The 27,917-nt window shown below is 37.4% G+C and overlaps 1 protein-coding gene across 2 annotated transcripts in view; it reads left to right on the top strand.

Annotated features, from left to right (window-relative positions):
- LOC129247108 (transcription factor HNF-4 homolog) overlaps positions 1 to 27,917 on the top strand; it is a 120,223-nt gene that overhangs the window by 90,471 nt on the left and 1,835 nt on the right. For both annotated transcript variants that reach the window (XM_054886040.1, XM_054886039.1), the window contains exons 3-5: positions 26,683 to 27,019; positions 27,091 to 27,587; positions 27,648 to 27,785. In XM_054886040.1, coding sequence (XP_054742015.1) covers positions 26,683 to 27,019; positions 27,091 to 27,587; positions 27,648 to 27,785 — 972 coding nt within the window. The remainder of the gene's footprint in view (positions 1 to 26,682; positions 27,020 to 27,090; positions 27,588 to 27,647; positions 27,786 to 27,917) is intronic.

Here is a 27,917-nt window from a genome sequence, read left to right as displayed (position 1 = left end):
ACCGAAAACTCTCAATTTCTTGGAAAAAAGTCGTCGCGTTGATGTGTGTGAAACAATGCTTTCAGACTATCAGGACAAGCTCAAATGCAGCATTACGGGAGATGAGACTTGGACTTATGCTTACGACCCTGAAGCAATCGACCAATCAAGCGAATATCGACCAGAATTATGGGCCAACAACTCTTGATTTTTGCATCACGATAATGCACCGTCTCACACTGCACTCGTTCTTCGTGACCATTTCGCCAAAAATCCCACGCATATCGTTCCGCAACCACCGTATTCGCCTGATTTGGCTCCGTGTGAATTCTGGCTATTCCCAAAACTCAAGAGACCACTCCGGGGAACGCGTTTTGAGTCGATTGAGGAGATAAAAGCTGAATCGAAGAAGGTGCTGATGGCTATACCGGAAATGGACTATTTGGCATGTTTTGGGGATTGGAAAAATCGTTGGCATAAGTGTATTTCATCGAGAGGGGATTATTTTGAAGGAGATGAAATTGATTTACAAGAATAAATAAAGATTTTTCATTTTACAACCAAATTCACCTTACCACTGTTGGGCAGTCGCATAGAATATGTTCTGCTGTTTCCTGTGCCTCTTTGCAGAGTCTACAGGAATCGTTTTTTATCGCACCTATCTTTTTCATGTGATAATTAAGTTTACAGTGTCCTGTTAGTAGTTCACTGTAAAGTTGTATGTCGCTTCTGCTTAAGTTAAGAATTGCTTCTGCCTTTATCCGTTCTGGATCTATGAGTCTTTTCGAGTGCCGCATGCCCGATTGGGCTCTCCAGTAGTCGACTAGGCCTCGTTGTTCCTGCACACGTAGAAAGGCCCTTGTGAAGCTGTTATTTACCCCGCAGAAAGGGTCAGGACCTATGAAGGGAGTGTTTGCTAACTTTTTCGCTAAAATATCCGCAATTTCATTCCCTTCGTGCCCCTTAAGTGCCGGAACCCACATCAAGATAAAAGAGTTTGTTGATGCTAGGGTGTTGAGGATTTTAAAACATTCCCAGACCAACCTTGATTGAAATGAGAAGCTATCCAGCGATTTCAGAGCATCTTGACTGTCGGAGAGAATGTTAATATTGGTAACGCGCGTGCCTCTCCACAGACATTCTCTGGCACACAGCTCTAAGGCGTAGACCTCCGGCTGGAAAATGGAAGTGGTTTTCCCCATTGCAATTGCTTTTTTGAAATGTGATCCGACAATTCCAGCCCCGGCACTACCGCCCTCCATTTTGGACCCATCAGTGCGCCCTGTTTCATTGTTTCTCCGCGCTGAGCGGTCACTAATGATCACTTTGAATTTCTTGGAGAATTCTAGTTTCCTTTTCATCTTGTCGTGAACTATCAGGCACGGAGAGTTCAGGATTAAACCCAGAATTCGTAAGATTGCCTACTTTGAGATGGAATAGATAAGGAAGCCTTAGCGCTGTGTTGACTGCCGACCCTTTGGCTACAAGATAGAGTGGGATGAGTCCAGTGATCATTCCTAAAGCCGCGGTGGGGCAGGTTCGCATTGCACTCGTTACGCTCAAACAAGCTATTGTGTATACCTTGTTAAGTGTTATCTATTGTGTATACCTTGTTAAGTCTTAGTTTGGTCTACTTTTGGACACCATACCAGAGAAACATAGGTGGTCATTGGCACTATTATCGTCTTATAAGACTATGCCATCATCTTTGGCCGCAGGCTCCTGATGCTCGATAAGAGATTTTTCCAGGTCAAGGTTTTATCAAGGATTACTCGGCGTCCCCTAATTTAAGGGCAGTTTTGCATATTTTCGAGAGCTACCAGACTGAGAATAATAAACTTCTTCTAAACCCATTACTACTGAAGGATGATGGATTATAAGATTTGGCCAACCGAAGCAAAATTGTGAGAGTTACCTCGCTTGTCATGTCAACGAGGACTGGGATACAGAATTCACACACTAATTCTTTGTTACGAGAAGCAAACATCGAAAGCCTTTACCCCGTCAGTGAGTGTCCTTAACTCGAACTAAACCTCCTATCGTCAATATACTGATCCGCTCCCAATGCTGCCGTTAAGTAAATCGTCGGGAAGCGGTTGAGCACTATACTCTACGTCAGTTGCTCTTCACAAGCAATACGTCAAAAGTTACATGTACTATAATCCTCCCCCAGTTTTGTTTATTTCCGAAGGAAAGGGTGGTTTAATTGGACCTGTCCACTCCCTCCCACCATACTTGTCACACTTCGACTTCGATAGTCCGTTTCTTTGTCAAGTATCTTCTGTTTACCTGCCGCTGACTTCGCATACGCCCACGTACTTTAATGAATGTTGCATATCGCTGATTGCCAACAAAATTTTATCGCACGCATACTTTGAAGACATCATGATGTCGACTGTGTTTCCTATTAATATCGGATCTTCTGATAGTGCAGCTAAATCACCTAAGTTAGTCGTAAATCGTGGGCCTGCAAAAAACACGTGCCTTGCATCTTCCTCTTCATGGCATACTGGACATAAAGGCGAGTCCGGTATCCTAAGGCATTGCAGATACTTCTGGTAGCAACCAGGATCTGTTAGGAATTGTGTTAGCTGGAAACTAAGCTCACCATAGCAACGATTTAGCAAATTTTCGATGTGTGGGATCAGCGTATAGGTCCATCCTCCCTTTGTGTAGCTTTCCTAACGTTCCTGCCACTCGTGGAATAAGTCGTTGTTCAGACGGCAACGAAAGGCGCCTTCGATTCGGCATGGGTTAGCGTGTGGCGAATAGATGAAGCAACTGGGGCATAAATATGGTAAACATATGTATATTTATAAAACTTACATTTGTTTGGAAGCACTTAGTGTATTATTAAGACCGCGTTCGGTCAGGGACCCTTTTGCTGCTTCAATTCGTTGCTTGTGATGCTCGTGTGTTCTGTGTGTTCTCGTTCTTCTCAAAGTTGTTGTTGACTGTAGACTAAAAATTAGCAATCGCAAGGTGTGTGAACACGGCAAGCAACACCAAAAGAAAAGGAGTTGAAGCAACAAAATTTGCTCTGTATGAACGCGGTCTAATAAAACTTGCCAACTATCAGAAACGAGATATTTGGCAGCATTGCAAAAAGTGAGTTATACAAGACTTATGACCTATAACCAAGCTCGCTAGTGACAAATCTTGCGCTATAACTTTCACGTGCAAATTTTTCGCCAAGCGAGCAGAGTCAAGATAGCGAGCAGAGAAGTGGCGAATCGGAGATTCCTAAGGTAGCACGAGCCGAGATAGCGTGGATTTTTTCGTGTATCACCTAGACAATTCCAGTTTTTTCGTTAACAAACCACTGTCATAATTCCGGTTGCATCAACAAATCAGCTGATTCCTTCAAAATCGCTGAGAGCCGGTTAATGGTCGTTTTACTAGGTGCCCTTTAGCGGTTATGTACATTTTTTTGAAAATTTTATTTTATAGATTTTCTTATATAGGCCACAGAAGTTTGCCTACGAAAATGCAGGTTTTTTAAATTTTTCCACACTTGAGGCATGTAATCGATATTTCTGTGAGTACCCAATAGGCTGAACCGCGTTCTTTGTACATAAATGTGCAATTTATTATCAATAGCAATATTTTGTTTAATTGTAATCAGCTGTTCCCACGAACGCCTCCGATCCACACGTGGCCAGAAGGATTTCGCGACCTTACAAGTTTGTGTACTTGCCCAGCGTTCGCTGAGTTTCCGCGGAGCTCATCGTTCCAGCGCAGGTGTTCAAGGGGAACACACTCCTCTCCTTTCGCAGGGAAACTACCTCACTGGTCCCTAGTCTGGCCAGCTATTCTACCTCACAGTTTCTCGCAATGCCGCTTTGACTAGGTATCCAGATGAGCCTTATTTCAAAGAATTCGGATGCGATCGAAAGTGCAGATAGACATCCCCTGACCAATTTCGAATGCACCCTAACTGCCGCTTGGCAATCGGAGTAAATATTTTCTTTTTAATATTTTTTAATATTATTTTCTTCACATTATTACGCAAGCCGCTTCTTTGATTGCGGCCACCTCTGCTTGAAACACATTGCAGTGATCTGGTAACCTGAATTTGATTTTGATGGGAAGCTCTTCCCATAATACTCCTCTGCTAACCCTTCCATCCAACTCCTCTGCTAACCCAACCACCAATTCATGGTGGGAGCAGTTCCCAAGGGTAACCTTTATCGTATATCATTTTCATAAATTTCTTTTTGACTGCCTTAGCTTTGCTTCTCAAAAACACCCTCAGAGCCTTCTGCGCAAATGCCTGCCAGCACAGAAGTGTACTGACCGCGGAATGCAATTAAACTATTCGCCTTGAACTGCACTTGTAGCTACAGACTGCGGCTGTTGCTTGGTGCTTGGTGCGCCAAATATACGCACATACATACAGCCATATTTTTCCTTTTTATTTGCGATTTTATTTTGCTACTATTAATGAATTTAAAATTCGTTTAACATTTAAAACACCCGACTTAGGCTAAGTGCTCCCATACATACATACATACATACATCCACAAACATACGTATGTAGGTAAGTGTGATATGCTCACTTCTCTTAATGTCATTGTTTTGATTTTTTAAGCGAGTGGATTTGTATGGTACACCATTTTTAATTAGCGAAATTGTTTATAAATGTAAGTGAGTGCCAACGGATGCTTGTGTGTTTGTGTGTATGTGTTCTATGAACGTGCGTGTGTCGAGAACTCGATAAAATACTTGCGACTTAATTTAAATAAACAAATAACATTTTTTTTGTACTACAATTCATTGAAATAAGTCAGAATAGAGGCAATAAAAAATTTATGAATTCCCATTTAATTGCATCACTGTTTCCTCCACTGACGCATAGAGGCTTAGCAATAAGAACTAAAAAAAACGAAATATGTAAATTAATATGAGATAAAAGTTTCTAAATTATATGTAGTAAAGAAAGCTTTGTTTCGTAATGACTACTCGTTGTGTTTGTGTGTGTGTTTGTGTGTGTTCTACTGTGTAGGCTAGTAGGCAAGCAGGCCTAGGCATAAGCACTTTTAGAGAGGTTAGAGTAGCAACCTGAGGACACATCCGTAAATGTTTTTTTTTACTTTAATTAAAAATTAGTAACACGCGTGTGTTTCTATGTTTGTATGCTCGTATAAAAGTAATGTTCTATATTTTCCATATATTTTTTTTATTGTCGTTAAATATTCATTAGCTGCAACGCATATTAATGTATATGTATGCACAGTCTTCCGCAAAAGTTTAACACCACCGTATTTTACATAACTTTAGTAAAGAGGAGTGAGGAGTGCCAGACCGGCACTTTAACCATTTCACCTAGTAAAGAATATCTGGAACATAATCAGAGAAATCACAAATAATCTCAGAAAGTTGTGTTCCACGGGGAACTATTTTTTCTCGACAAAAATTCCTTCAATTATAAACTGCCGAAATGTTGGCCGTAGAAATTCGAAGTTTGAAACAGCTTAATTCCGCATTTTTGACAGTTCTAAGTGGCGGCCGCCGTAGCCGAATGGGTTGGTGTGTGACTACCATTCGGAATTCAGAGAGAGCTTAGGTTCCAAAATGAAGAAAAACATTTTTCTAATAGCGGTCGCCCCTGGGCAGACAATGACAAACCTGCGAGTGTATTTCTGCCATGAAAAAGCTCCTCATAAACAATATCTGGCATTCAGAGTCGGCTTGAAACTGTAGGTCCCTCCATTTCTGAAACAAAATCAAGACCCACACCACAAATAGGAGGGGGAGCTCGGTCAAATACCCAAAAAGGGTGTATTTATACGTATATTTGTATATATAAATGGCGTAAATTAGGTGAAATTGTAATCGTTTCAAATAAAGTTGAAAAAGCGGGGGGAAAAAGTGAATAAAATTATTAAGCAATGCAAAGTATAGCTTTCCAAACTGTAGCAGAGGAAGAAAATGCTAAGTTGGAGTGTCAGCCAAAAAACTTCAAGACGGCGTTGAGAATAAAGGAGCACCCAGTGACCTTAAACGTCTAGCTGGCAAACCCGGACATTTACAGAGCAAATGCTCAACAATCTCCTTCTCTGAAAGATCCGCATAGCTTCTGCAATGGGGGTTAAATGGTAAACCTCGCTTTTCCGCGTGTGTGCCGGTCGTCCAATGATCGGTCAACACAGCTACGAGTTTAGAAACTGAATGGCGTGGAGTTCACAGCACTTTCTGAGTACTCCATCTATTGTATTGGGGCCAAAGAGTTTTCGAAAAAGCACACGAAGAAATGGAGCTCCATCTAGAGCTGGAACGATTTCCTGAGAACTAAGTTGTGCAACTCCCCTTTAACAGCAGTTGGGAGGGGGGATGCCGATGACCGGATAGGAGATCTCTTGGGCCAATTCAGTCTCCTTGCTGGCATGCTCATCAGCGATTTCGTTTACCTCTATATTCCTATGTCCTGCAACCCAGATTAGAGAAATGTCACCTGCACACCCACGAGATTTGATATCTTTCTTACAGGAGTTGACTAATTTGGAACTGCACCATGGCGTCGTCAGTGCCTTGAACGCGGCTTGACTGTCGGAAAAAATGTTAATATCTCCCTCACTCCCACGTCCCCTAAGCATTTTGCATGTCGCAAAGACTTCTGCTTGAAATATTGTACATTAGCAGTATTCGGCAATTTTAAAGAAATAGATAAATTGGCTGATTTAGAAAAAATCCCTGCTCCAACTCCCAATTCCATCTTGGAGCCGTCAGTGAAGACAGAGGTAACAGTTTCGGCTCAGATTTTCCTCTCGTTTGAATCCTGCTACTTTGAAAGATTGTCCTTCAAAGGCAAACTTTAGTTTACGGATAGAGAGATCTGTCTGAAGTTCAGAGATGTTAACTGCCCAAAAATGCTGTAATGTCCCTTGAGAGATTGCCTCTAGATGCCAACCTCCTAAAACCTGATTGCACTTTGAGCAACAATGGAAATAATGTAAAAGTCGTTGGGAGGTAAGTGCAAAACGACATTCAGGGCAGCACTGGTGCAAGTTCTACATGATTCGGTAATGCCAATACATGCAATCCTTTGCACCCTCCCCAGGGTAGTAATATTATAGCTCCTCCGAAGAGCCCTTCTCGCCAAACCAGGCATCTATACGTTGAAACTGGCATAACCACTACGCTGTGCATCCAAAGCACGACCTGTGATTTGTCCTTGTGGGTAAGGACAAGAAAGCGTGTGTGTATAATTTCTAGTATTTGTGTGGTGTTTTGTAGTGTTGTTGTTGTTTTTGTAGCAACAAAAATATTCTCCATACATGTACGGAGAATGCTGCTGTTGTTACAGTCCTTGGCCGAATATAAATCCGGTTTGTTCCAGTAACGTAGAACCGACTGCCGTGGGAACGCTCACTGGGGATTTTATGGAAATTTTTTTTTCCTCGAGAAGGCTCGTGAATGATTTTGGAAGGATTGTATAGACCCGATTTTTTTTTTATTATAGCAAAGCACACCCTTGACCCTCGGTTTCGCATTTTTTTATTGTCGTTCTAATCAACAGCAATATATCCCCGGCAAGTAAGCACATTTCCAACTCCCCTTACGAGGTGAAATCATCCGCGAACTACCTAAAACCTGAAAAACTATTTTTTTTCGAGGACAAACCTAAAATTTTCAAAAAATTTGTATATACGTTTTTGGGATTGCTGAGTCCGAATTCGTTGTCAGCTTGTCCTTGCGCTGTCAAATTGAAGGTCAGTTCAAGGACAAACTTAGAATATTCATCAGAAAAATTTAAAAAAAGTGTATAAATATGTTTAGGGGTTGCTGAGTCCGAATTCGTTGTTAGGTTGTTCTTGCGCTGTCAAATTGAAGGTCAGTTCAAGGACAAACTTAGAATATTCATCGGAAAAATTAAAAAAAAAGTGTATAAATATGTTTTTGGCGTTGCTTAGTCCGAAACGGACAAATTCGGGCCTAGACAATCTCGTCGAAATTTATTTACGAGCTTTTTAAGGCCACCCGGTGATCTAGAATTTTCCAAAAATCTATTTTTTCGATATTTCGAAAGTATAGTATCTTAAGAATATACTGTGCAATTTTCATGCGGAAATTCCCAATATTATAGCTTCTAGCTGCACCTCAAACTTTAAACTCATTTATCTCGAAACGACTTTTTTCGGCACGGCGGGGATAAAAACGAAAAAACTATTCAACCGAATCACTTGAAATTTGGATATGTTGTTCACAACATGTATCGCTATACTCGGAACTAGAATTATAATTTGATTTAAATAATTTCCTATTTTTTAAACTAAAAAACTAGTGAAAAAAACCCGATTTTACGAACTTTTTTTTCAAAAGTGCGCCATTTTGCCAATTTTTCATTTTTTCGATTTGTTCTAGTTCCGACCATAACTGCACTTTTTCTGATTAAGAATCTTCTTGAATTTTGTGCTTCAGATGAGTAGAAGTCTCGAAATCATCTACGCCGTCCCGGTTCTATTTTTTGAGAGGGTCAATTTCAGCGGCATTTTTATAATAATAAATATTGTTTCAAAAGTAAAAAAAAAATTTTTGTATGCTCAATAAACGTACTAATAAGCCCGAAAAGTTGAAACATCGTTTTTTAAGTTTTTAATGGCAAACAAAAAAATCGTGAAAATAGGTGAAATTTTCGTGCTCTATTACACCGGGTACCCTTAAGAAAAAATTTATTAAACTTGGTCAAAATTTGGATTCTGTAGCCCTTTTTGAATGTGAAATGTGTCGGAGAATCCCCACTGTGGAACGCTCCAATATTTGATAAACTTCCTTGCTTGTTGGCGAAGCTACAAAAAATCTTCAAAAACTCGCTTGATCGCACGTAGAATAGACATAAAATTCATGGGTTGCCAAAAATGTTGATATGAACGCAGGCTAGTCTTAAATTTTTGCACAGGACGCAAAGCATGAAATTATTTTAGTGAAGAAATTAACAACTAAATGTCTGCTTCAGAGTTCTTTCAGTTGTATGCTTCAGTATTAAATACTTATTAAAAGAACTAAATTATTAAAAAGATTTCGTCGTACTAAAGTTATTATTTTTGGCCTTAAACTTTTGCGCCAGGCTGTATTTATTTGTGTAAATGATTGTTGCGCGTATACAAATTATGTTTAAGGTCATTTATTGTCACAATTTAATGATATGTTTTTAAGCGAAAATATTAAGGGCGCGTGCGCCACCAATGGCGAGGCGGAAGTAAAATAAAAAAAAAAAATTTTAACAAAAAAAAGGCAATTATCAGAAAATTTTTTAGCATTCTATGAATTTCTCCTTGCTAGCAGCGTAGATTTCCACGAGTATTTTACGAGATGCTGATTTCTTTTACGCTCATATGAATATGCCACTTTACAATTATATTTATCAATCATACCTATGTATGGATGTGTGTGTGTGTGTGTTTACATTTAATTGGGTTGCGGCAATTTATATTACAAGACCACCGCTTGCAATCATATTTATATGTCTGTATGTATGCCTTAGTAGGTATGTAAGAAATCAAATTATTTACAATTTTTTCATTAAATTTACTTTGAAATTCAAATATTGTAGAAAAACATATCCATGCAAATACGCAATCAACAGGAACGGAAAGAAGAAAAAACAATAAAAATAAGTTCGAAATTAAAAAACAAACTGAAATAATTGCCTGTAATTATCAAGTGAACACACGTTTATATCCAACAACGACACTCGCAATGAGTCTACTACCTGCCCGGCAATTAATTCAGTATTCTGAATTACTGTAGCTGCAGTGTTTTGTCATTGCTATTTCTTTCTACTCGTATGATATGAATTTGATCTTTGACATGCATACTTTACATACGTTCTGGGTGAGTATACGATTACACACACACACACACACACACACACACACACACGTACACACGGGCATGTAGTATAAGAAGCACTCATATTTAAGCTTGAAGCAGAGTCTTTTAGCTGTCGTTCCCTGCAGGAAATTTCACTAATTCATTACTTTCGAAATGATGCGATTCTAGTGCAATTGTTACAAGGCAATGTACTTATACCAGATAGTATTAATATTTCGACATCTATTTTAAATACAACAAATTAGATTTGGAACATTTTAAGGCGAGCTGAGTTAAGTTTAGGTTAGGTGACGTGTTTTGAACTTTTCGATCTGCCCAAAAAAAATAATTTTTATTTCAAAGGAAAAAACAAAGTTCAAGAAATTAATTTTAATTTTGTTAAAAAAATTAATTCGAATAAATAGTTTCGATAAAAAAAATTTAGGAAAAAAAAATCAAAAAAAAATTAATATTTTTAATGACAATATAAAACTAAATATAATGAAAAATATAAAACTAAAAAAAAACATTTTTTTTTATGAAAAATATTAAGTAAAGGGTTTTCCAATATATATAATATATATATAATTGGCGCGAACACCCTTTTTGGGTGTTTGGCCGAGCTCCTCCTCCTATTTGTGGCGTGCGTCTTGATGTTGTTCCACAAATGGAGATACCTACAGTTTCAAGCCGACTCCGAACGGCAGATATTTTTATGAAGAGCTTTTTCATGGCGGAAATACACTCGGAGGCTTGCCATTGCCTGCCGAGGGGCGACCGCTATTAGAAAACTGTTTTTCTTTATTTTGGTGTTTCACCGAGATTCGAGCCTACATTTAATCTTCATTTAATTGGTGTGGAACAAAGCGTGCACAAACCTTTCTTTTACCCAAATCGTCAGTTAAAATTTTCCAAATAGTACCAGTTGATGAATTGAATTCTTCAGCCAACATTCTTACAGTGAAATTTCCGTCAACAGCAATGATTTCGCGGACTTTTTTCACCAATTCAGCACGATTACTTACTTCTGGACGACCAGGTCTTTCACGACCATTTTTAAATCGTTTAAACCAATTATATACATTTGAACGAGATAAACAATCATCACCATAAACTTTTTGCATCAATTCGTACGTCTCACTAAATGTTTTTCCAAGTTTAACACAGAATTTAATATTTGCTCTTTGCTCCATTGTATTTTTACGACACAAGCACGAAACATACTGTCAATAAAAGGCGCGTAACTTTTTAACCTGTCAAACGATTTACATGAAGTTGGCTGCGGTTGAAAGCTGACGCTTGTACCTTTTCAATATGATCAAAGTTTAATAGATAGCTCTACGTGTTCCATTATTTAAATAAAAAGTTCTGTTATTTATTGAACATACTGTGTACGTTCTCTCTGTGAATTCCGAATGGTAGTCACGCACCAACCCATTCAGCTACGGCGGGTTTTCCAATAGCAGGTGTTATTTTGAATAGGATTGCGCTATCGAGTTAGGATTAACGATTTTTTATGGCCGAAATTGGATGGTGTTGATCTGTACAAGGTTGATTTTCAACAAGACGGCGCTACGTGCCACCCAAGCAACGATACCATTCATCTTTTACGAGAAAAGTTTCCGGACCGTGTTATCTCTCGAAGAGGTGATCACAATTAACCACAGAGATCTTGTGATTTAACACCTTGTGACTTTATTCTTTAAGGCCATGTGAAAGGGAAGTTCTACGCCAACAGCCCAGGGTCGTTTCAAGACCTCAAAGATGGAATTCGTGAGGCTATCGAGGAAATAAGGCAGCCACTTTGCAATTCGGTTATGGAAATTTTCATGAAAAGCATATTGTCCTGTGAGCGTGGTCGTGGTGGTCATTTGCTGATTTTATTTTCCACTATTAACGGCATACCTTCCTCTTTATAATGAAATAAACATCCGATCATTTATATTAAAAAATAGCATTTTTCTTTGAATATCAAAACAACACCTCTTATTGGAAAACCCTTTAGAAAAAATAGTAATAACTTTTGATGCAAAATAAATAAGTACAACTCAGAAAGTAATCGAATTACTCATAAAAAAATTTCTGCTCGAAAAATTAGTTTTATTTTTAATTAGAAAATTATAACTCGGTATATGATTATATTTTCTAAATAATGCACAATAATAATACAGTGCACTCTCTCTTAAGCCGACAGCCAAGGACTGAAAATTTTGTCCGCTTATAGGAGGTGTCTGCTTATGAACCAAGAAAAATGTAATTAAAGTTAAAAATATGTTATGGGAGGGTTAACGTACTGTAGGGAGGGTTGCCCGCTTTAGAGAAAAAAAGTTAAAGAAAATCTTAAAGATTTGGGGTATGAACTGAAAAAGTGTTCGCTTATGGGAGGTGTCCGCTTATGAAACAAGAAAAGTGTAAACAAAGTTAAAAATATGTTGGGGGAGGTTTAAGGTGTTATAGGAGGTTGCGCGCTTAAGAGAAAAAAAATTTTAAAATTCTGTGGTGGACTGAAAAAGTGTCCGTTTATGGGGGGTGCCCGCTTAAGAGAGATGTTCGTTAGAAGAGTACCTGTACCTTGTACTCAGAAATTAATTGATAAAACACACGCCATCCATGGCTTTGGACATCACGCTGCATCTGCCATCCCTAGATCTCTTCTGCAAATACCCAGCGGCCTGCTCCGCTTTAAGGCTCAAAGCGAGCTCACAATGGATAACTGTCACACATGGGCATTCAACCATTTTAGACACATACACGGATATACCCAGTGACTGTGATTATCACTCTCCCATTCTCTGCTTCGAAAGGAATTTCCTAATGAAAATCCCTTCTAGACTGGAATGGTTTGAAGAAGATCCAAACCCAACACACCCGTTAAGATCTACACGGACGGATCTAAAATGGACACCGGTGTAGGATCAGGGTTATTTTGCGAAGAGCTTTATATTAGTGAATCCTTTAAACTACCGGATCACTGTAGTGTTTTTCAAGCGGAAATAAACGCTATTTATGAAGCCTTAAAATGGTTAAAGATAAACAGAATATCATCAACGGATATCTGCATTCTATTGAGCCCTGGATGCATTCCAAACAACATCAAGGAGTGCCTTACGTTGCCGCCAATCTCTAAATGAGATGGCCAAACAATATCGTATTTATAATCTTATGCTGGGTTCCAGCCCACAGGGATATACCAGGGAACTGTAGGGCAGACCAACTTGCAAGAGAAGGTACCTGTATTCCAGACATAAGTAATTTTATGGAGATACCTCTCGCAACTTGTAAGCTTCTCATTAAGGACACACTCATCAGTTCTCTTAGTAGGGGCCCTCACAGGACATTGTCTCATAGGAAATCATGCAAGGAGATTAGGCGTTTACATGCATGATTTATGTTGTAGCTGCAGAAATGAGGAGGAGTTGGAAACAATTCAACACATTTTTTGCACATGCCCAGCTCTAGTCAGAAGCAGGAACCGATTTTTAAAATCATACTTTTTAACGAATATAGATAATCTGTACACTTTAGGTATCAACAACCTTTTACGCTTTGTCAAATGCTCAGGATGGTTCAATATGGGGAGGGAAATGTTGTGCAGCCCCGCTGCTCACAACGGACCCATTTCGTGGTCTAAGTGGCATCGTTGTCTCTATGTGCGATGCGGCTGCCAAACCTAACCTAAACACATAACGGTTACGGTCTCTGATATACACAACTATATAAACTTTCTAAATGAATGCATAATACAAATCTCAGTAATAGTAAGCCAATTTTTTATGTCGATCGAGGTAAAATTGAGTATTTGATCATCCATTTCTCCAGGTCGGTTTCTATACTTGTTCGATTTTTATTCGTTATTATGAAACTTGTTAGTTTTGAAGTTCTTATATGCCCTAAAACTAAACCTACTCGACTCGTTTTGAAATCTTGCACGGTATTTCTTTAATAGTTGTTAAATATTAATCTTACAAGTACAGTTTGACAATTGTAAAGCAAATGAGTTCGTATAAACTCGAGATTATGTTTGGAGATATTGTCTTTCACCACCTTAAAATCCGGGCCGAGACCCGTATTTTGGCACTTGGTTTCAAATTAGCTTTTAAAATGGATAAATATGGGAATCTATCCAAAGTACTCTCCACAAATGCAAGTTCCCTACTCCCATGGCTGCAATTGTACCCCAAGTCATTACACTGCCACCGCTATATTTGATTGTAGGAGAGAGGTTCTTTTTGCTCTGGGCAATATTCACTTTTCTCCATACAAATCTTCTCTCACCTGATTCAAATATACTATATTTATTTTATTATACTTATTTTATTTTAATAGTTTAGATTTGCCCTGCAGGGTTCCTTTGTCAATCGCATGAGCGCCATGCTCTTACACTTTAATTATTGCTCATGTTTGTATTGGTATAAATTTAATGTGAACACGCGCTTCGACCTGCATACACACCAACATATAGGCACACATGCTTACATACACACGTGTATATATGCATTTTATATCAGATGGGACTAGAAGCTGCAGGAGTCATCATCAGCTCCAGTTTTTTTTTTTTTTTTTCAAAACTATTGATGCAGTCAATCAGCAAAAAGGACTGCAGGCCAATAATTCTCAACTTTTTGGTTCTAGAATAAGCTTTTGGTGACCGAATTATCTCAAGAAATCATCTAGCCAATTGGCCACCCAGGACATGGTATTTGACTTGTATTTGTGGCGGTACACGGAGTCACTGACCTGTGCTGATAAACCAGCGACAACTGACAACCTTAACCCCTTGGGACATTTGACGTCTGAGACACGTCATGCACTTGTTTGCCCTATGAGCGGCTGACGTGTTTTGTTTTTATTAATTTATTTTTGCTTTGCAATTCTAATTACCTGAAGTAATCTTCATATGTCATGTGTCACTAATATTTTACAAATAAATTAATTATTATGTAAAATGTACTGCTTTTACACTCTACTCCAAGCAATCAAAAATTACATCCGTTCCACGTGCAAATATTTTCTCAACTAAATCCGTTCCCAAAGGCTTAAAGTCTACTTTCGGCCTGTTTTTGTTGACTTCAGGCCGATTATGCTGAGAGAAGCGATGCGAATATGAAATTTGACAAACCAGAAGATCTTTATAAAGCGTAAAGGAGTAAAAAGAAGAAGTAGAGGGAAAAAGAAATCCATTATTTTTGCGTTACATATTTGCGCAAATGATTTAAAACTATTTTATGGTCGATCTTTAGCTCCTGGTCGATGATGCTACGGCTACTAATATGCCGGTCAATTTTGATTATTTCTGTCATTTAATCGACATTTTCGACGACGGGCTTGCTTGTGTTAATAAGTACACCTTTAAGGGCTACTTTCTGTGGGCAAAGCACATGGAAAGGTTGGGCATCTCAGACAGCTTGTGAAGAAGAGGATGAGACGGCAGACCACTTCCTATGTGTCTGCCCCGCCTTCGCTCGAATCAGGTTTGAGGTCTTCGGCACTGATGTGTTAAGAAGCGACCATCTCGGCTCCTTGGCACCACAAAATCTACTCAGATTTCTTCGGAGATCGGGTAGATTTAGAGAAAATTAGAAGGGAATCCAAGTATAGTACAATGGACTCAATTAATGTCTGAGTGCTGCACTTGCTAGTTGTCCCGACAAAAAAAAAAAAAAAACAAACACCTTTAAGGGGTCCCGGTGGTCTATGGTATGGTTTATGGTATAATATTTCATGATGATATTTAAATTTTTTAGGCTTTTTATTTAACTTCTTTTACATAGAAAAATAAAAAAAAAAATTTTAATGAAATTTTTTTAATGATTTTTTTTTTTAGTTTAATATAATACTTTTAAAAATTGCGCTGAAGTTGACCCTCCCGAAAAATTTGGACCTGGACGGCGTTGTCCATTTTGGCTCTTCTATTTCCCTGAAACACAAAAACCAAAAAAATTATTCATCAGTATGACTGTAGCTATGTGCCGTAATAGAATAAAAAACATTTAACAAAATGGCGCGGTTTTGAATTTGACATTGGTTTTTTTGTTCAGATTTTTAATAAAAAAAAATACGAAATAATCTAAATAATAATACAGCCATAGATGTTGTGAACAAGAACAAATATTCGAGACGATTCAGTTGAATAGTTTTTTTTTTTTGACAACAGCAGGCCGAAAAAAGTAGTTTTGAGATAATTGAGTTTAAAGTTTTGAGAGTGGCTGCGTGACGAATCTGTCTGTACCTGCTAAAACGTCTGTGGATTCAAAAATACTGGGAATATCCTTTCAAACATTTGACAATATATTCTTAAAAGCCTATACTTTCGAAATAGCAAAAAACGAAAAATCGATTTTTTGAAAATTCTATACCTCTTAACATCAAAAATGCCTAAACAGAATCAACGAAAACAAAATCGCACGTAATTACATGCCATTTATTTTTCTTTTTGGCACCATTTTGTGGCTCTTATAAAGCGCAGGATGCATCCCTTCGCTACGCCAGACAGTACCGAAAGAGAATTGAAAAAATATTTACCTAGAAAACCTGCTCGGATTTTAGTTAAAGCTGGAATTTTAGAAAAGCCGGATTTTAGCTTAACTGGTTTTCCCACTTCCTCATCTTTGTCTGTCTCAAGGAATGCCTGCCAAATAGCCAATGACCGGTAATACAAGCCACGACCTTCGAGATGTCCTCTCTTGAAAGGCTAAGCAGTTCCTTTGTCTTTTTCTTATTTATTTGCGATCAAAGTAGCCTAGCTGTTATGCATGTGTCTTCATCTCTCCATGCTCTGTTGGTCTCTTGGATAAAAAATTAATGAAAATAATTATACAAAAATTTCAAAAATAAAAGAAAGAAAAATACTGATAAAACTGATGAAAATCTAGTGTTATTGTTGTTGTTGTAGAAGCATGAGCATTCCCCATGCTTGCACGGCGGGAAATGCTGCTTGAGTGACAGTTGTTGGCCGGATATAAATCCGGGTCGTTCCAGTAACGTGGAACCGACTACTGGGGTAACAAACAAATCGGCAAAAAAATGCCTGTGCTATAGTTCGCTAGCAATAAATCTTAAATTAAATATCTGCCTAATCATTACCTATAGATTCCAAACTACACTAGTAGGATATTGCAGCCTGCAGCCCTATTACGTCGAAAGTCTTGCCTTCGAGACGGTGCGAAACCTGAGTCGGAAAATTAAGAGAATGACACAGTCAATGACTGATTAAAATTAGTCCCTTGACAAGATTTATTGGTTATTAGGCACAAACTATTTTCATGGCTAAATTCCATTTTGTCGGTTGACAAAACGCAATCCGAGTCAATTGAAAAGCTGCAACATCAGCGCAACAACACCTCTGACAACAAGATGGCGTATGACCTTAGATACTAAACTCAAATGGAACGAAAATGTGATTAAGAAAAAAAGAAAGAGTTGCAAATGAAATACTGAAACATGATCTGGCTTATGGGCAAGCGATCTGCTTTATAACCAATATGGACATATGGATTCCAACTATAGGGTTGCTAAAGCACCAGCAATACCTTGCAAATACAAAGATTTCAAAACAAAGTATTGAGATGTGCTGTTAACGCGCCTTCGTGCGTTCGCAGTAGCGATCTCGAACGTGACCTTGGTATTGATCCAGTTGCTGCGGCAATCCAAAAATATGCCATATCGCACATGAAGAGGCTCCCTAACCCGGAATGACTGGAAAGAAAGACTGAAGCGTAAAAAGCCGCATCACCTCACGCAACAGCCAATTACACTGCAAGGAGTGTGCAGAGCACCATAACTCATTTGTAACGAAATTGTTCGTTAATTACTTATATTAACTAGTTACAGTGAAAAAAATATAAAAAAAATAAATAAAAAAAAACTAAAAAATTATTAAAAAATTATTAAAAAAATAAAAAAAAGTAAAAAAAATAAAAATAAAAAAAATAAATTAAAAAAATTAAAAAATTATTAAAAAAATAAAAATATAAAAAAAAACAAATTCAAAAATTACCTAAAAGGGCTAGACATGAATTAACTTAACCATAAAGCGATTTAAAATTATAGAATAAAACCATTTATAGACATTTTTTCGATTTCATTTCCTTTTCTTTCTAAATCGCTTCGCCTTTGTATTGCCACTCTCGATTCCATTAAAATTTGTCCCAGCCTTCCACAACTAAAAATAAACTACGAGTAAAAACTGAAAAGCGTTGTCAACCGATTATTATCGCATGCCGTGCCTTCTTTTTCACTTGCCAAATGTACGAAATCTATTTTGTGTTTAGTTCATATTTTAAATATAGAAAAATAAAAATATTGTACACGACAAAGAATGAAAACACGCAAAATTATATAAAAAACTTAGAACAGTGTGACACACAATTATGGGTTATTACTTATAAGTACGCCTATATGAATTATAGCAAGTCATGGCACAAGTACCGGTACTTATGATTGCTTGTCGAACGGCAGCTAACGGCAGCTGATAAAAATCTTTTTCTATTATCTCAATGTATTATTTTTCTGCGATGGCGGGGCGAATGAATGACTTTTTTTAGCTCAGCTCCACAAAAAAGCGAAATGATAACGATGAAAGAAGGAACAGCAAGGTATTGAAGAAGTTTTCACTACGTTACCAAAACGGCCAAATAATATTCTACTTATACTTCGACCTGGGACACATGGAAAAATACTACTTTTACTTTTACATTCTCACAGAGTTAGTGGAAGCAGCAGCGTCTAATGAAAATGTTCGCGGATGACTCGAAGTTGAATGGAAGGTTTGTTAGAGCAGCGAAGACCTATCCACCAAACACAAGTTCAGCCTACCAGACCAGTACAGAGTGTTCCAAGCAGAGGTGGCTGCAATCAAAGAAGCAGCTGATTGACTGCTAGCTTTTGTGACAACTGTCAGCGAAGTAAATATCTACTCCGATAGCCAAACGACAACTAAAGCTCTGGGCTCGATGACGTTACGCGCGAAGCATTCGGTAATGTTTTGCTTCTCTTTCGATCGTATCCAAATTCTTTGTTCCGGTCTTAGGGACATTGCAGTAAACTGCTGAGCGGATGAGTTAACTAGACAGTAGGCCCGTGAGATGATTTTTATGCAAAAGGACAGAATTGGAAGCCCCTTGAATACCTGCAGAAAGTTGTGAGAGCTCCCGGAAAGATAGACTTCGCGCCAGCTCAGCGAGCCCTGAGCAGGAATACAGAATTGCAAGCTCGTGAGGTCCTTTTGGGCAAGTGTGGATCGGAGGCGCTCGAAGGAGCTTCTAAGAAGCTTCTAAGGTTAGCAAATCCTCAGCTCGTGAATTTCGTCCGCGAGGTATGTGGCTGTGGGGCTTGGCATTATTTCGAGTCGCTTTCTAGCTTACAGTTATTTGCTTATTAGGCACCTAATGAATTTTATCTGCTGAGGATCGCAGATATTAATGCAGGTGAGCTACGTGAGTGAAATGAATAGGTAGCACTTCCCATTTCTCAGCCGTTATACTTCTTTACAGATAATAGAAAAAGTTTTTTCTAAAAGCGGTCGGTCGCCCCTGTGCCATGAAAAAGCTCCTCATAAAAATCATTTGCCCTTGGGAGTCGGCATGAAACTGTAGATCCCTCCATTTGTGAAACAACATGAAGACACACACCACAAATAGGAAGAGGAGTTCGGGGCAAACACCTAACAAAAGTGTACGCGCCAATCATTTATTTATTTTTTATTTATACTTCTTTCAAATCAAATAAATTTTTTTTCAAATATTTTAGAGTAATTGTATCTAAGTTTAGATAATTGTTCTCAGAGGGGCTTGCCAAAACAAAGTATATTAGTATTTTTATTTTTTTGTTGTTTATATTGTAGATATAAATATTTTGTGTTAGTAAACTTCTACAGAAATATGTATGGGGAAAAGGGGCAAAGCTGCTTACTTATATATCTAAATGTGCTTTTATCGGTGCTTTCACGCAGAAGAGCGCATAATTTAATGCTAACACATGCACAAGCATGTATACTGTGTATATGTGTGTAACATATACATTTGCATATTTAAGCATTGTCTGGTTTCTTTTCCCTTCATTGCTGCTCGAACCTGACCAGACATCTCAAGATATGTAAAGAAGATCTGAGCCAAAAACAGTAAGATATGAGTTAATAAAAATATATGTATGTATTTATGTATACGAAAACAACTTTATGCAAATGTATGGCTAATTAGGAATGTATGTGTATTTATGTAAATATAGAAATTAATAGAAATTTGTCAATACACAGTTTGTCAAGAAAGTATGTTTGCAAGGAGTAAAAATAGTGTTTTTGCTTTCTTTTGTAAATAAATTTATAATTTACGAAAATCAATGCACAGTTTGTTAATAAAGTATCTTTACAAGGAGTAGAAATAGTGTTTTCGGTTTTCTAGGTAAATAAATATTTTATTAAAAAAAAAATTTGAAATTTATTTTAAATAACTTATAGAATTTTGAATTATATCGCCAACAAAAAAGATGAGATGCCATGAGCGCAACTAATTCGAAATTTCGAAAACGAAAATATCATACTCTCATTTACAGTTGCATTAAAGTGGGTTTACGCCTTTAACCCTTAAGGGGACAGATACCTGTAAACGGCCATATTTTCCCTGATTTTCATTAAAATTATTTAAAATGAAGAAGTCCATACATTTTTTTCAAAATTGGCGTACAGTTTATTTATACATTAAAGTAATATACATTTTTTTTTATTTTAATCATTTAAAATGGCGGATGTACACTCAATTCTTCCAGGAAGGTCGCAGCGGGGCTTCTCAATCGGCAGGCATTGTAGCATCGGCGTCAGTGACCTGAATACAAAAAAACCAAACATTTTTTTGTTTATTAATGTCATAATTTCTATATGAATTAACAATAAATGGAAGAAAAAAATTCGCGAAATAAAAAGCTTAAAAGTTAAAAAAAAAAAGTTTAATTTTGGGGCCAATTTTTCTACTATTTTTGCTTCGAAAAAATTATTATATTTTTTCGAAAAACTTTCGAAAACTTGTAAATTTACATAGAAAGTAATTTCATAAAAAAGATGTGTGCAAAATTTCAAGGAGATCGGTCAATAACTTTTCAAGTTATCGTGTATGCCAATTCGAAAAATATAGTTTTGAGAAAAACGCGTCTAAAGTCGGCAACGTAACTATACCTCTCCCAGCGCTCGAACGCAATGAATAGAGTCGTCACGGTTAAAAAAAAAAAAACGATCTGTAATATAGGAAATACTTAAATTTACGTTCTAAACATTTTTTGACACATTCTTAAAGGATTATATAATATTAACATTTTATAAAAAAAAAAATTTTTTTTCGAAATTTTACAGGTATCTGTCCCCTTAATTACAGACGTTCGATAATAGAAACGTTCTAACAAACCTCTGGTATAATTTACCGATTATAAAGGTTGACCAATTTAGAGACACCGGATTTTAAATTGAAATAAAATAACGAAAATTCAAATTGATTGGACAATCGTTAGTATTTTTGTGTAGAGCAATTCATGACATTTATTTGTAAAAGGTAATCCCATTCAAATGTTGGCCGCAACTGCGCCCATTCGTAAATACCAATTTTGAATGACTCGCCAGAGGTCTTCGGTCGGTATCTCGTGAATAACTTTCGTAATGTTGGTTTCCAATGCCTTAATCGAAGCTGTTGTATCCACAAAATATTTAAACTTTACATACCCCACAAATAAAAGTCCAAAGGTGTGATATCACTCGATCTTGGTGGTCAGTCCACTGGTCCGAGACGAGAGATGAATTGCTCACCGAAACGACGAGCCAATAAATCTATATTTTCACGGGCTTTATAGCTGTATGGCAAGTAGTGCCGTCTTGTTGGAACCAAATGTTGTGGAGATCACGGGCTTTAATTTCCGGCATCAAAAAATCGTTTATCATGACGCGATAGCGTTTGCCATTCACTGTTACTTGTACATTGGCACCAGCCTCGTCTTTGAAGAAATATGGGCCGATGATTTCTCCAGCCCATAGGTCGGTTATTTTCAATGAATACAATGGCTATTCTTGACTGGCTTCGGATTGCTCTGCAGCCCAAAAAGGGTAATTTTGCTTATTGACGTTTTGCTTAAGGGGGGAGCCTGTCAGCCTTGAAATCCAACGTAGAATCTCTCTTGCCAACAAGTGCTACTTTGGACTAAGTAGGCAACTGAGCAGTAAAGTCCTCTCTCGACGAACAAAACTAACACTTTACAAGACTCTCATCATGCCCGTCCTAACGTATGGCGCAGAAGCTTGGACGATGACAGCATCCGATGAAGCGACGCTTGGAGTGTTCGAGAGAAAGATTCTGCGTAAGATTTTTGGACTTTTGCACGTTAGCGACGGCGAATATCGCAGGAGATGGAACGGTGAGCTGTATGAGCTTTACGGCGACATAGGCATAGCGCAGCGAATAAAGATCCAGCGGCTACGTTGCTGGGTCATGTCGTCCGAATGGATACAAACGCTCCGGCTTTGAAAGTATTCGATGCGGTACCAGCTGGTGGTAGCAGAGGAAGAGGGCGGCCTCCTCTGCGTTGGAAAGATCAGGTGGAGAAGGACTTGGCTTCACTTGGTGTGTCCATCTGGCGCCGGTTAGCACGAGAAAGAAACGACTGGCGCGCTTTGTTAAACTCGGCCAAAATCACGTAAGCGGTTATAGCGCCAATTAAGAAGAAGAAGAAAGCCAAAGGTAGGCGAGCGTTAGGTAGTTACGCTGTGACCGGACAGCTATAGTACAAACTTTATCTTCCTTTCTCGACTTTTCATTTTTATGATTTCTTTAAATTGGCGTACATGAATGAAAAAAAACTAATGAACCTTTTGAAATGAATCATAGCTTGTTCCCTTCAGTATTAAATTCTCTTCTATTTGAACTAACAAAATAGATAAAAAAAAAATTTTCAAGATTTTTATACCAAGTTGAAGTGAATTTTTTTTTATAGAAAGGAATTTTTTTCTTTAAAACCTCCAAAAAGTTGAAATTTTGGAATTTCTCTCAGTTTTCTTAGTTCATCTAGAATAGATTAAAAAATTATGATAATTAGAAATCCATTTGAATTTTTTGCTTTAGATAATAATTACGAGCTGTATCTTGTACGCCAGTTGGAAACTCCAGCGTTGCAGCGCTCTACTAATTTCTATGTTAAACATTTTTTTCAACTTATTTTAACCAGTACAAAATTTTTTTATAAATTTTAAATGTTCATTAAAAGATAAAAAAACTTTGCAGTGCTAAATTAATTTTTTCCTTAAAAAAAAAAATCGCAAAGAGATGCAATTTTTAGACCTCATAAACCAGGCTCCCTCCTTAAGACAAAAATGGGTATAATCCTTCCATGATGAAATGTCAATGAATACTTAAAAAAATTATGTATTGAGTTTGACAGTAGTCACGCGTGATCTGTCAGAAAACCCCTATTGGAAAAAATACTCCCAAGCTGATAAACAATTACTTAAAAAAATAAAGTAGATTGCAGAACGCGAAAAACATTTTTGATCTTATAAAAGTATTTAAGAAAAATAAAACGTCAAGTCTAAGTACAAATTGATTATGCTCTAAGAAATTAAAATGATTTACCGGAAAGAGAGAAATCAATCATGCGGTTCTAGTTCTAGTCACAATAACTAATAATTTTTGATAGCCATGTAGTTTTAAGTAACTTAAATAATTATAATTAATTAAAAAAAAAAATCGTACAAACCAATAATTCAATTACAATAAACCTCAAAATGCAATTTTCGCCCCTTGCTCGTTAAAAGACTTTCTTAACAAACTGTAAGTACATATATGTAAACTGACAAGACTTGTTTGTTATGGGCGATATGCATGCCAGGTTCTGCATTTAGTTGTTTTCAAATTTTCATTTCTATCAACGTAATAAGCTTAAATTTATTTTTTTTTTAGTTACTTAGTTGCTTGTTTTATTTAGTATTAAAAAATTTAATTACATTTTGCTCTTCAAAAACAGGCCTTAAATATCGCTAAACCGCTTCGCTTCATATGAGACATGTTTATAATGATGACTTGACAGATTTTATAATAAATATTTTATCACTGACATGTATCCATAGGCATGTATGTACTCTTGCTTATGTATGCGTGCATACACGCGATTATACTTCTAAACATGTACTTATATAATAAGATTGAGAAATTACGTGGAGCGTTCTGATGCATATTTTCTTACTTCATTCGAAAATTGATTAATAATTTACTACAAGAAGAATTTGGAGCTTTCTAATCAAAGGCTTCACATTTTACTTGTTGTTATTTTCCACTCGAATTTTAAAGTTGCTACAGTAAAACGTGCTGAAGATATGCCTAATTAGCTGCCTAAAATATTATTTTGACTAAACGCGATTTTAAGTCACTTGAATTGTCAGACCGCTTTAAAGAAGGCAAATAGAAGCACAGTTCAAGATTGTATTCTCCCCAGTCGATTACGACGATAGCACTTGAGGGAGTTCTGCTACAAATGCGATGGGGTGGGCTTAAGTTTACTGCTTTAGCGGATGGCCTAGCCGGCATTATATCGGAGGGGTGTCAAAACTCTGTGAGGGGAATATTAAAGTCGGCACTAAAAAAATCTGCTTAAGAGAAGTTGGTTTAATGGATATAAGCAATCTATTAAGGGGGGGGTAACGTTTTTAAATTTTTTTTTGTGCATTTTTTTTTATTTGGTTTTTTAAATGAAGAACCTTTCAAGAATATTCTGTCAAAATTTTAGATGAATCGGAGCAAAACTTACAAAGATACAGCCATGTAAGTGTTGCTACCTACCTGGCTCAACCGCGTTTAGCGTTAGCGTTAAAGCGTTGTTCCCACAACTTACGTTTTCAAAGTCGGTGCCCCTCATAATTTTCAAACTACTGCACCGATCCTTTTGAAATTTTGAACACTTTTTTTCGAATTTGTTGATACTTTTGTTTTTACGGTAACTAATTCACCGATTTTTTACGCGAAAATCGTGTTTTTGACTTTAACGTGTTCCCAAAAATCGAAAAATTTTTAATTTCAAAAAACCCTCTCGGCGTTACCCGGAGAAAACGATTATCTAACGAAATAACTTTGGTTTTTTGATTTCAGATGATTTAACACCGAGTTATGAGGGGCACCGCAAAACTACTTTTTTTTGAGATACGTCCGAATAATTTCTGCCATTGCCGTATTTTTAAATATTTTTGGATGAAAATTTCACAAAATATACTTCAAATGCTATAGTTTTATGTAGTAAAAGATTTGACGAATAAATTTTAACTGTGTCATCAAACAAAAAATCATAAAAATGTGCCTTTTTTTCCATGAATTAACGTTACCCCCCCCTTAAGGAAATAAATTTCGAGTTAAAAAAAAAAAATAAATAAATCAAAATAAAAAATAATAATAAAAATAAAAAATAAAATAAAAATAAAAAATAAAAATTCAAAATAGAATTTGAATATAATCAAAATAGGAATCCGTTACTTTTCATAAATATCATAAAATTCAGGCTAGTTTTGACCATTTAATACTTGAATACGTTAGCCTTATTGTGGACATATTACAGCAGACCAGAGCAGCATCGGTAATTTACTAAAGACTCGCGAAAGAGCATTTCACAACTAGGATCTGAAGCCTACATACCTTTTCTATCGATTTGAAACACTAAGAACCAAAGATCAGCCAAGTTTACCTAATCCAACTCTAATAAAAAATAAAAATAATTGCCACGCACACTTCTGTTAGGTGTTTGGCCGAGCTGCTCCTTCTATTTGTGGTGTGATTTGTGCTCTTGTCTACGGGAGTGCTTTGCTATTCAATTGCTATTGCTATTGCCCCAAGTCAAGAGTTCTATTCTAATTCGGCTTGTTTATAGACTGTAAATCTACTTCTGAAATTTAAGCCATGTCAGCAAAGTTAGATCTATAAATATAGGGTGGGCCATGTAAAATTTGCTTTTTGAATCGACTATAAAAAAACTAATCAATATTTTTTCAAACTTTTTGTTTTATTTTGAAAATTGAACATTGTCATTTATGAATGAAAAATAATATCGTTCAAATGACTGCCACGACTGGCTTTACAGTAGGCCATTCGATCAACCCAATTTTTAAGCACATTTTCGATTGTTTGGGCTCCAATTTCATGAATGGCAACTTCGATTTCGTGTTTTAAAGCATCAATCGTCTCTGGATGGCTCGCATAACATTTGTCCTTAACGGCTCCCCACAAAAAATAGTCCAACGGGCTTAAATCACAGCTCCGAGGCGGCCAATTGATATCGGAATTTCGGCTGATTATTCGGTTTTCAAAAACGGTAGCCAAAAGTTCGAGTGTAACTTTGGCAGTGTGACAAGTTGCACCGTCCTGTTGAAACCAAATGTCGTTCATGTCATCCTCTTCAATTTTTGGAAACAACTCGTTGAGCATGTCACGGTAAAGCTCGCTTCGAAAAAAAATGGCCCGATGATGCCGCCAGACCAAAAACTGCACCAAACAGTGACTCTTTGTGGATGCATTTGCTTCTCTACAGTAACGTGTGGATTTTCTGAGCCCCACATCCGACAATTTTGCTTATTGACGTAGCCACCGATGTGAAAATCAGAAAAGAAGAAGAAGACTCACCACTTTGGAAATAGGTTTTCAATATTTCCCAATTTTGTTCAAGCGTATAGCGTCCCATTTCGTAAATTTCAAACCTTTAAGTAAATTATGAACACATTTGACAAGTCATTTGTGTTACCATTCTCAAAAAAAAAAGGTGGTTCAAAAAGCAAACGCTATGTATATGCATAGATTGATATATCCCACTTCTGAATTATAAACCACTTAAACTAAGTTAGTTTCCTGAATAATACAAATTTTATTTCATTTTCACTTGTACTTACAGATGCCGAGGGTCATATGATGCATGGCATTGAAGCGTCACTCTCCCTCAGCAACGCTTCCGCACATAGTCCAGGTGGTAGTCAGGCACTTAGTCCCGCACTCAGTCTGAGCGGTGGCAACAGCAATAGTAATGGCAACTTGTCCACTACGGGCAGCAACACTGCCGCCATCAGCAATAACAATAACTCATTTGCGCAAAACAACAACTCACAATCGTCAACAGTTTGCGCAATATGCGGCGATCGCGCTACCGGCAAACATTATGGCGCTTCCAGCTGTGACGGCTGCAAAGGTTTCTTTCGGCGCAGCGTACGCAAGAATCACCAATATACCTGCAGGTAAAATAGCAAATTTTGATTTAAAATAAGCAGTGCTGTGTAAAATTTACCCACATCATTCATCCATACAGATTCTCACGGAATTGCGTTGTAGACAAGGACAAGCGTAATCAGTGTCGGTATTGCCGATTGCGTAAGTGTTTTAAAGCGGGCATGAAGAAAGAAGCCGTGCAAAATGAACGTGATCGCATTAGCTGTCGCCGTGCGTCCAACGAAGATCCCGATCCGGGTAATGGATTATCCGTCATTTCATTAGTGAAGGCGGAAATCGAGAGTCGTCAGTCTAAAGCAGGTGCCGCTATGGAGACCAATCCGAATGAAGATCTCTCAAATAAGCAATTTGCCAGTATCAATGATGTGTGCGAATCGATGAAGCAACAACTGTTAACACTTGTCGAATGGGCCAAACACATACCAGCATTCAACGATTTGCAACTGGACGATCAAGTGGCGTTATTACGCGCTCATGCCGGTGAACATTTGTTGCTCGGTTTGTCGCGTCGCTCCATGCATCTGAAAGATGTACTACTGCTAGGCAACAACTGTGTTATAACAAAACATTGTCCGGGTAAGTGATATGCACATGCGGTACAACAGCAGAGTACTAAGTGAAGTGTCTTATTTGCAGATGCGCGCCTATCCCCGAATTTAGATATCTCACGTATCGGTGCTAGAATCCTTGATGAACTCGTTTTTGCGCTGCGAGATGTGAATATTGACGATACAGAATTGGCATGCATCAAAGCGTTGGTGTTTTTCGATCCCAGTAAGTGCATGCAAACCGTGCTTCTTGTTAATCGACGCAGAAATTGTCAGTCGATAATCGAGAGCAGGATGCAAACGATTTAATCCGAAAGTTGTAACCCATATTTGAAACGCTTTTTTATTTATTTTCTAA

The sequence above is a fragment of the Anastrepha obliqua genome, chromosome 5, assembly GCF_027943255.1.
Source record: "Anastrepha obliqua isolate idAnaObli1 chromosome 5, idAnaObli1_1.0, whole genome shotgun sequence".
Lineage (NCBI taxonomy): Eukaryota > Metazoa > Arthropoda > Insecta > Diptera > Tephritidae > Anastrepha > Anastrepha obliqua.
Note: the sequence above shows the minus strand (reverse complement) of the source record. Positions and strands in the feature narration are given on the sequence as shown.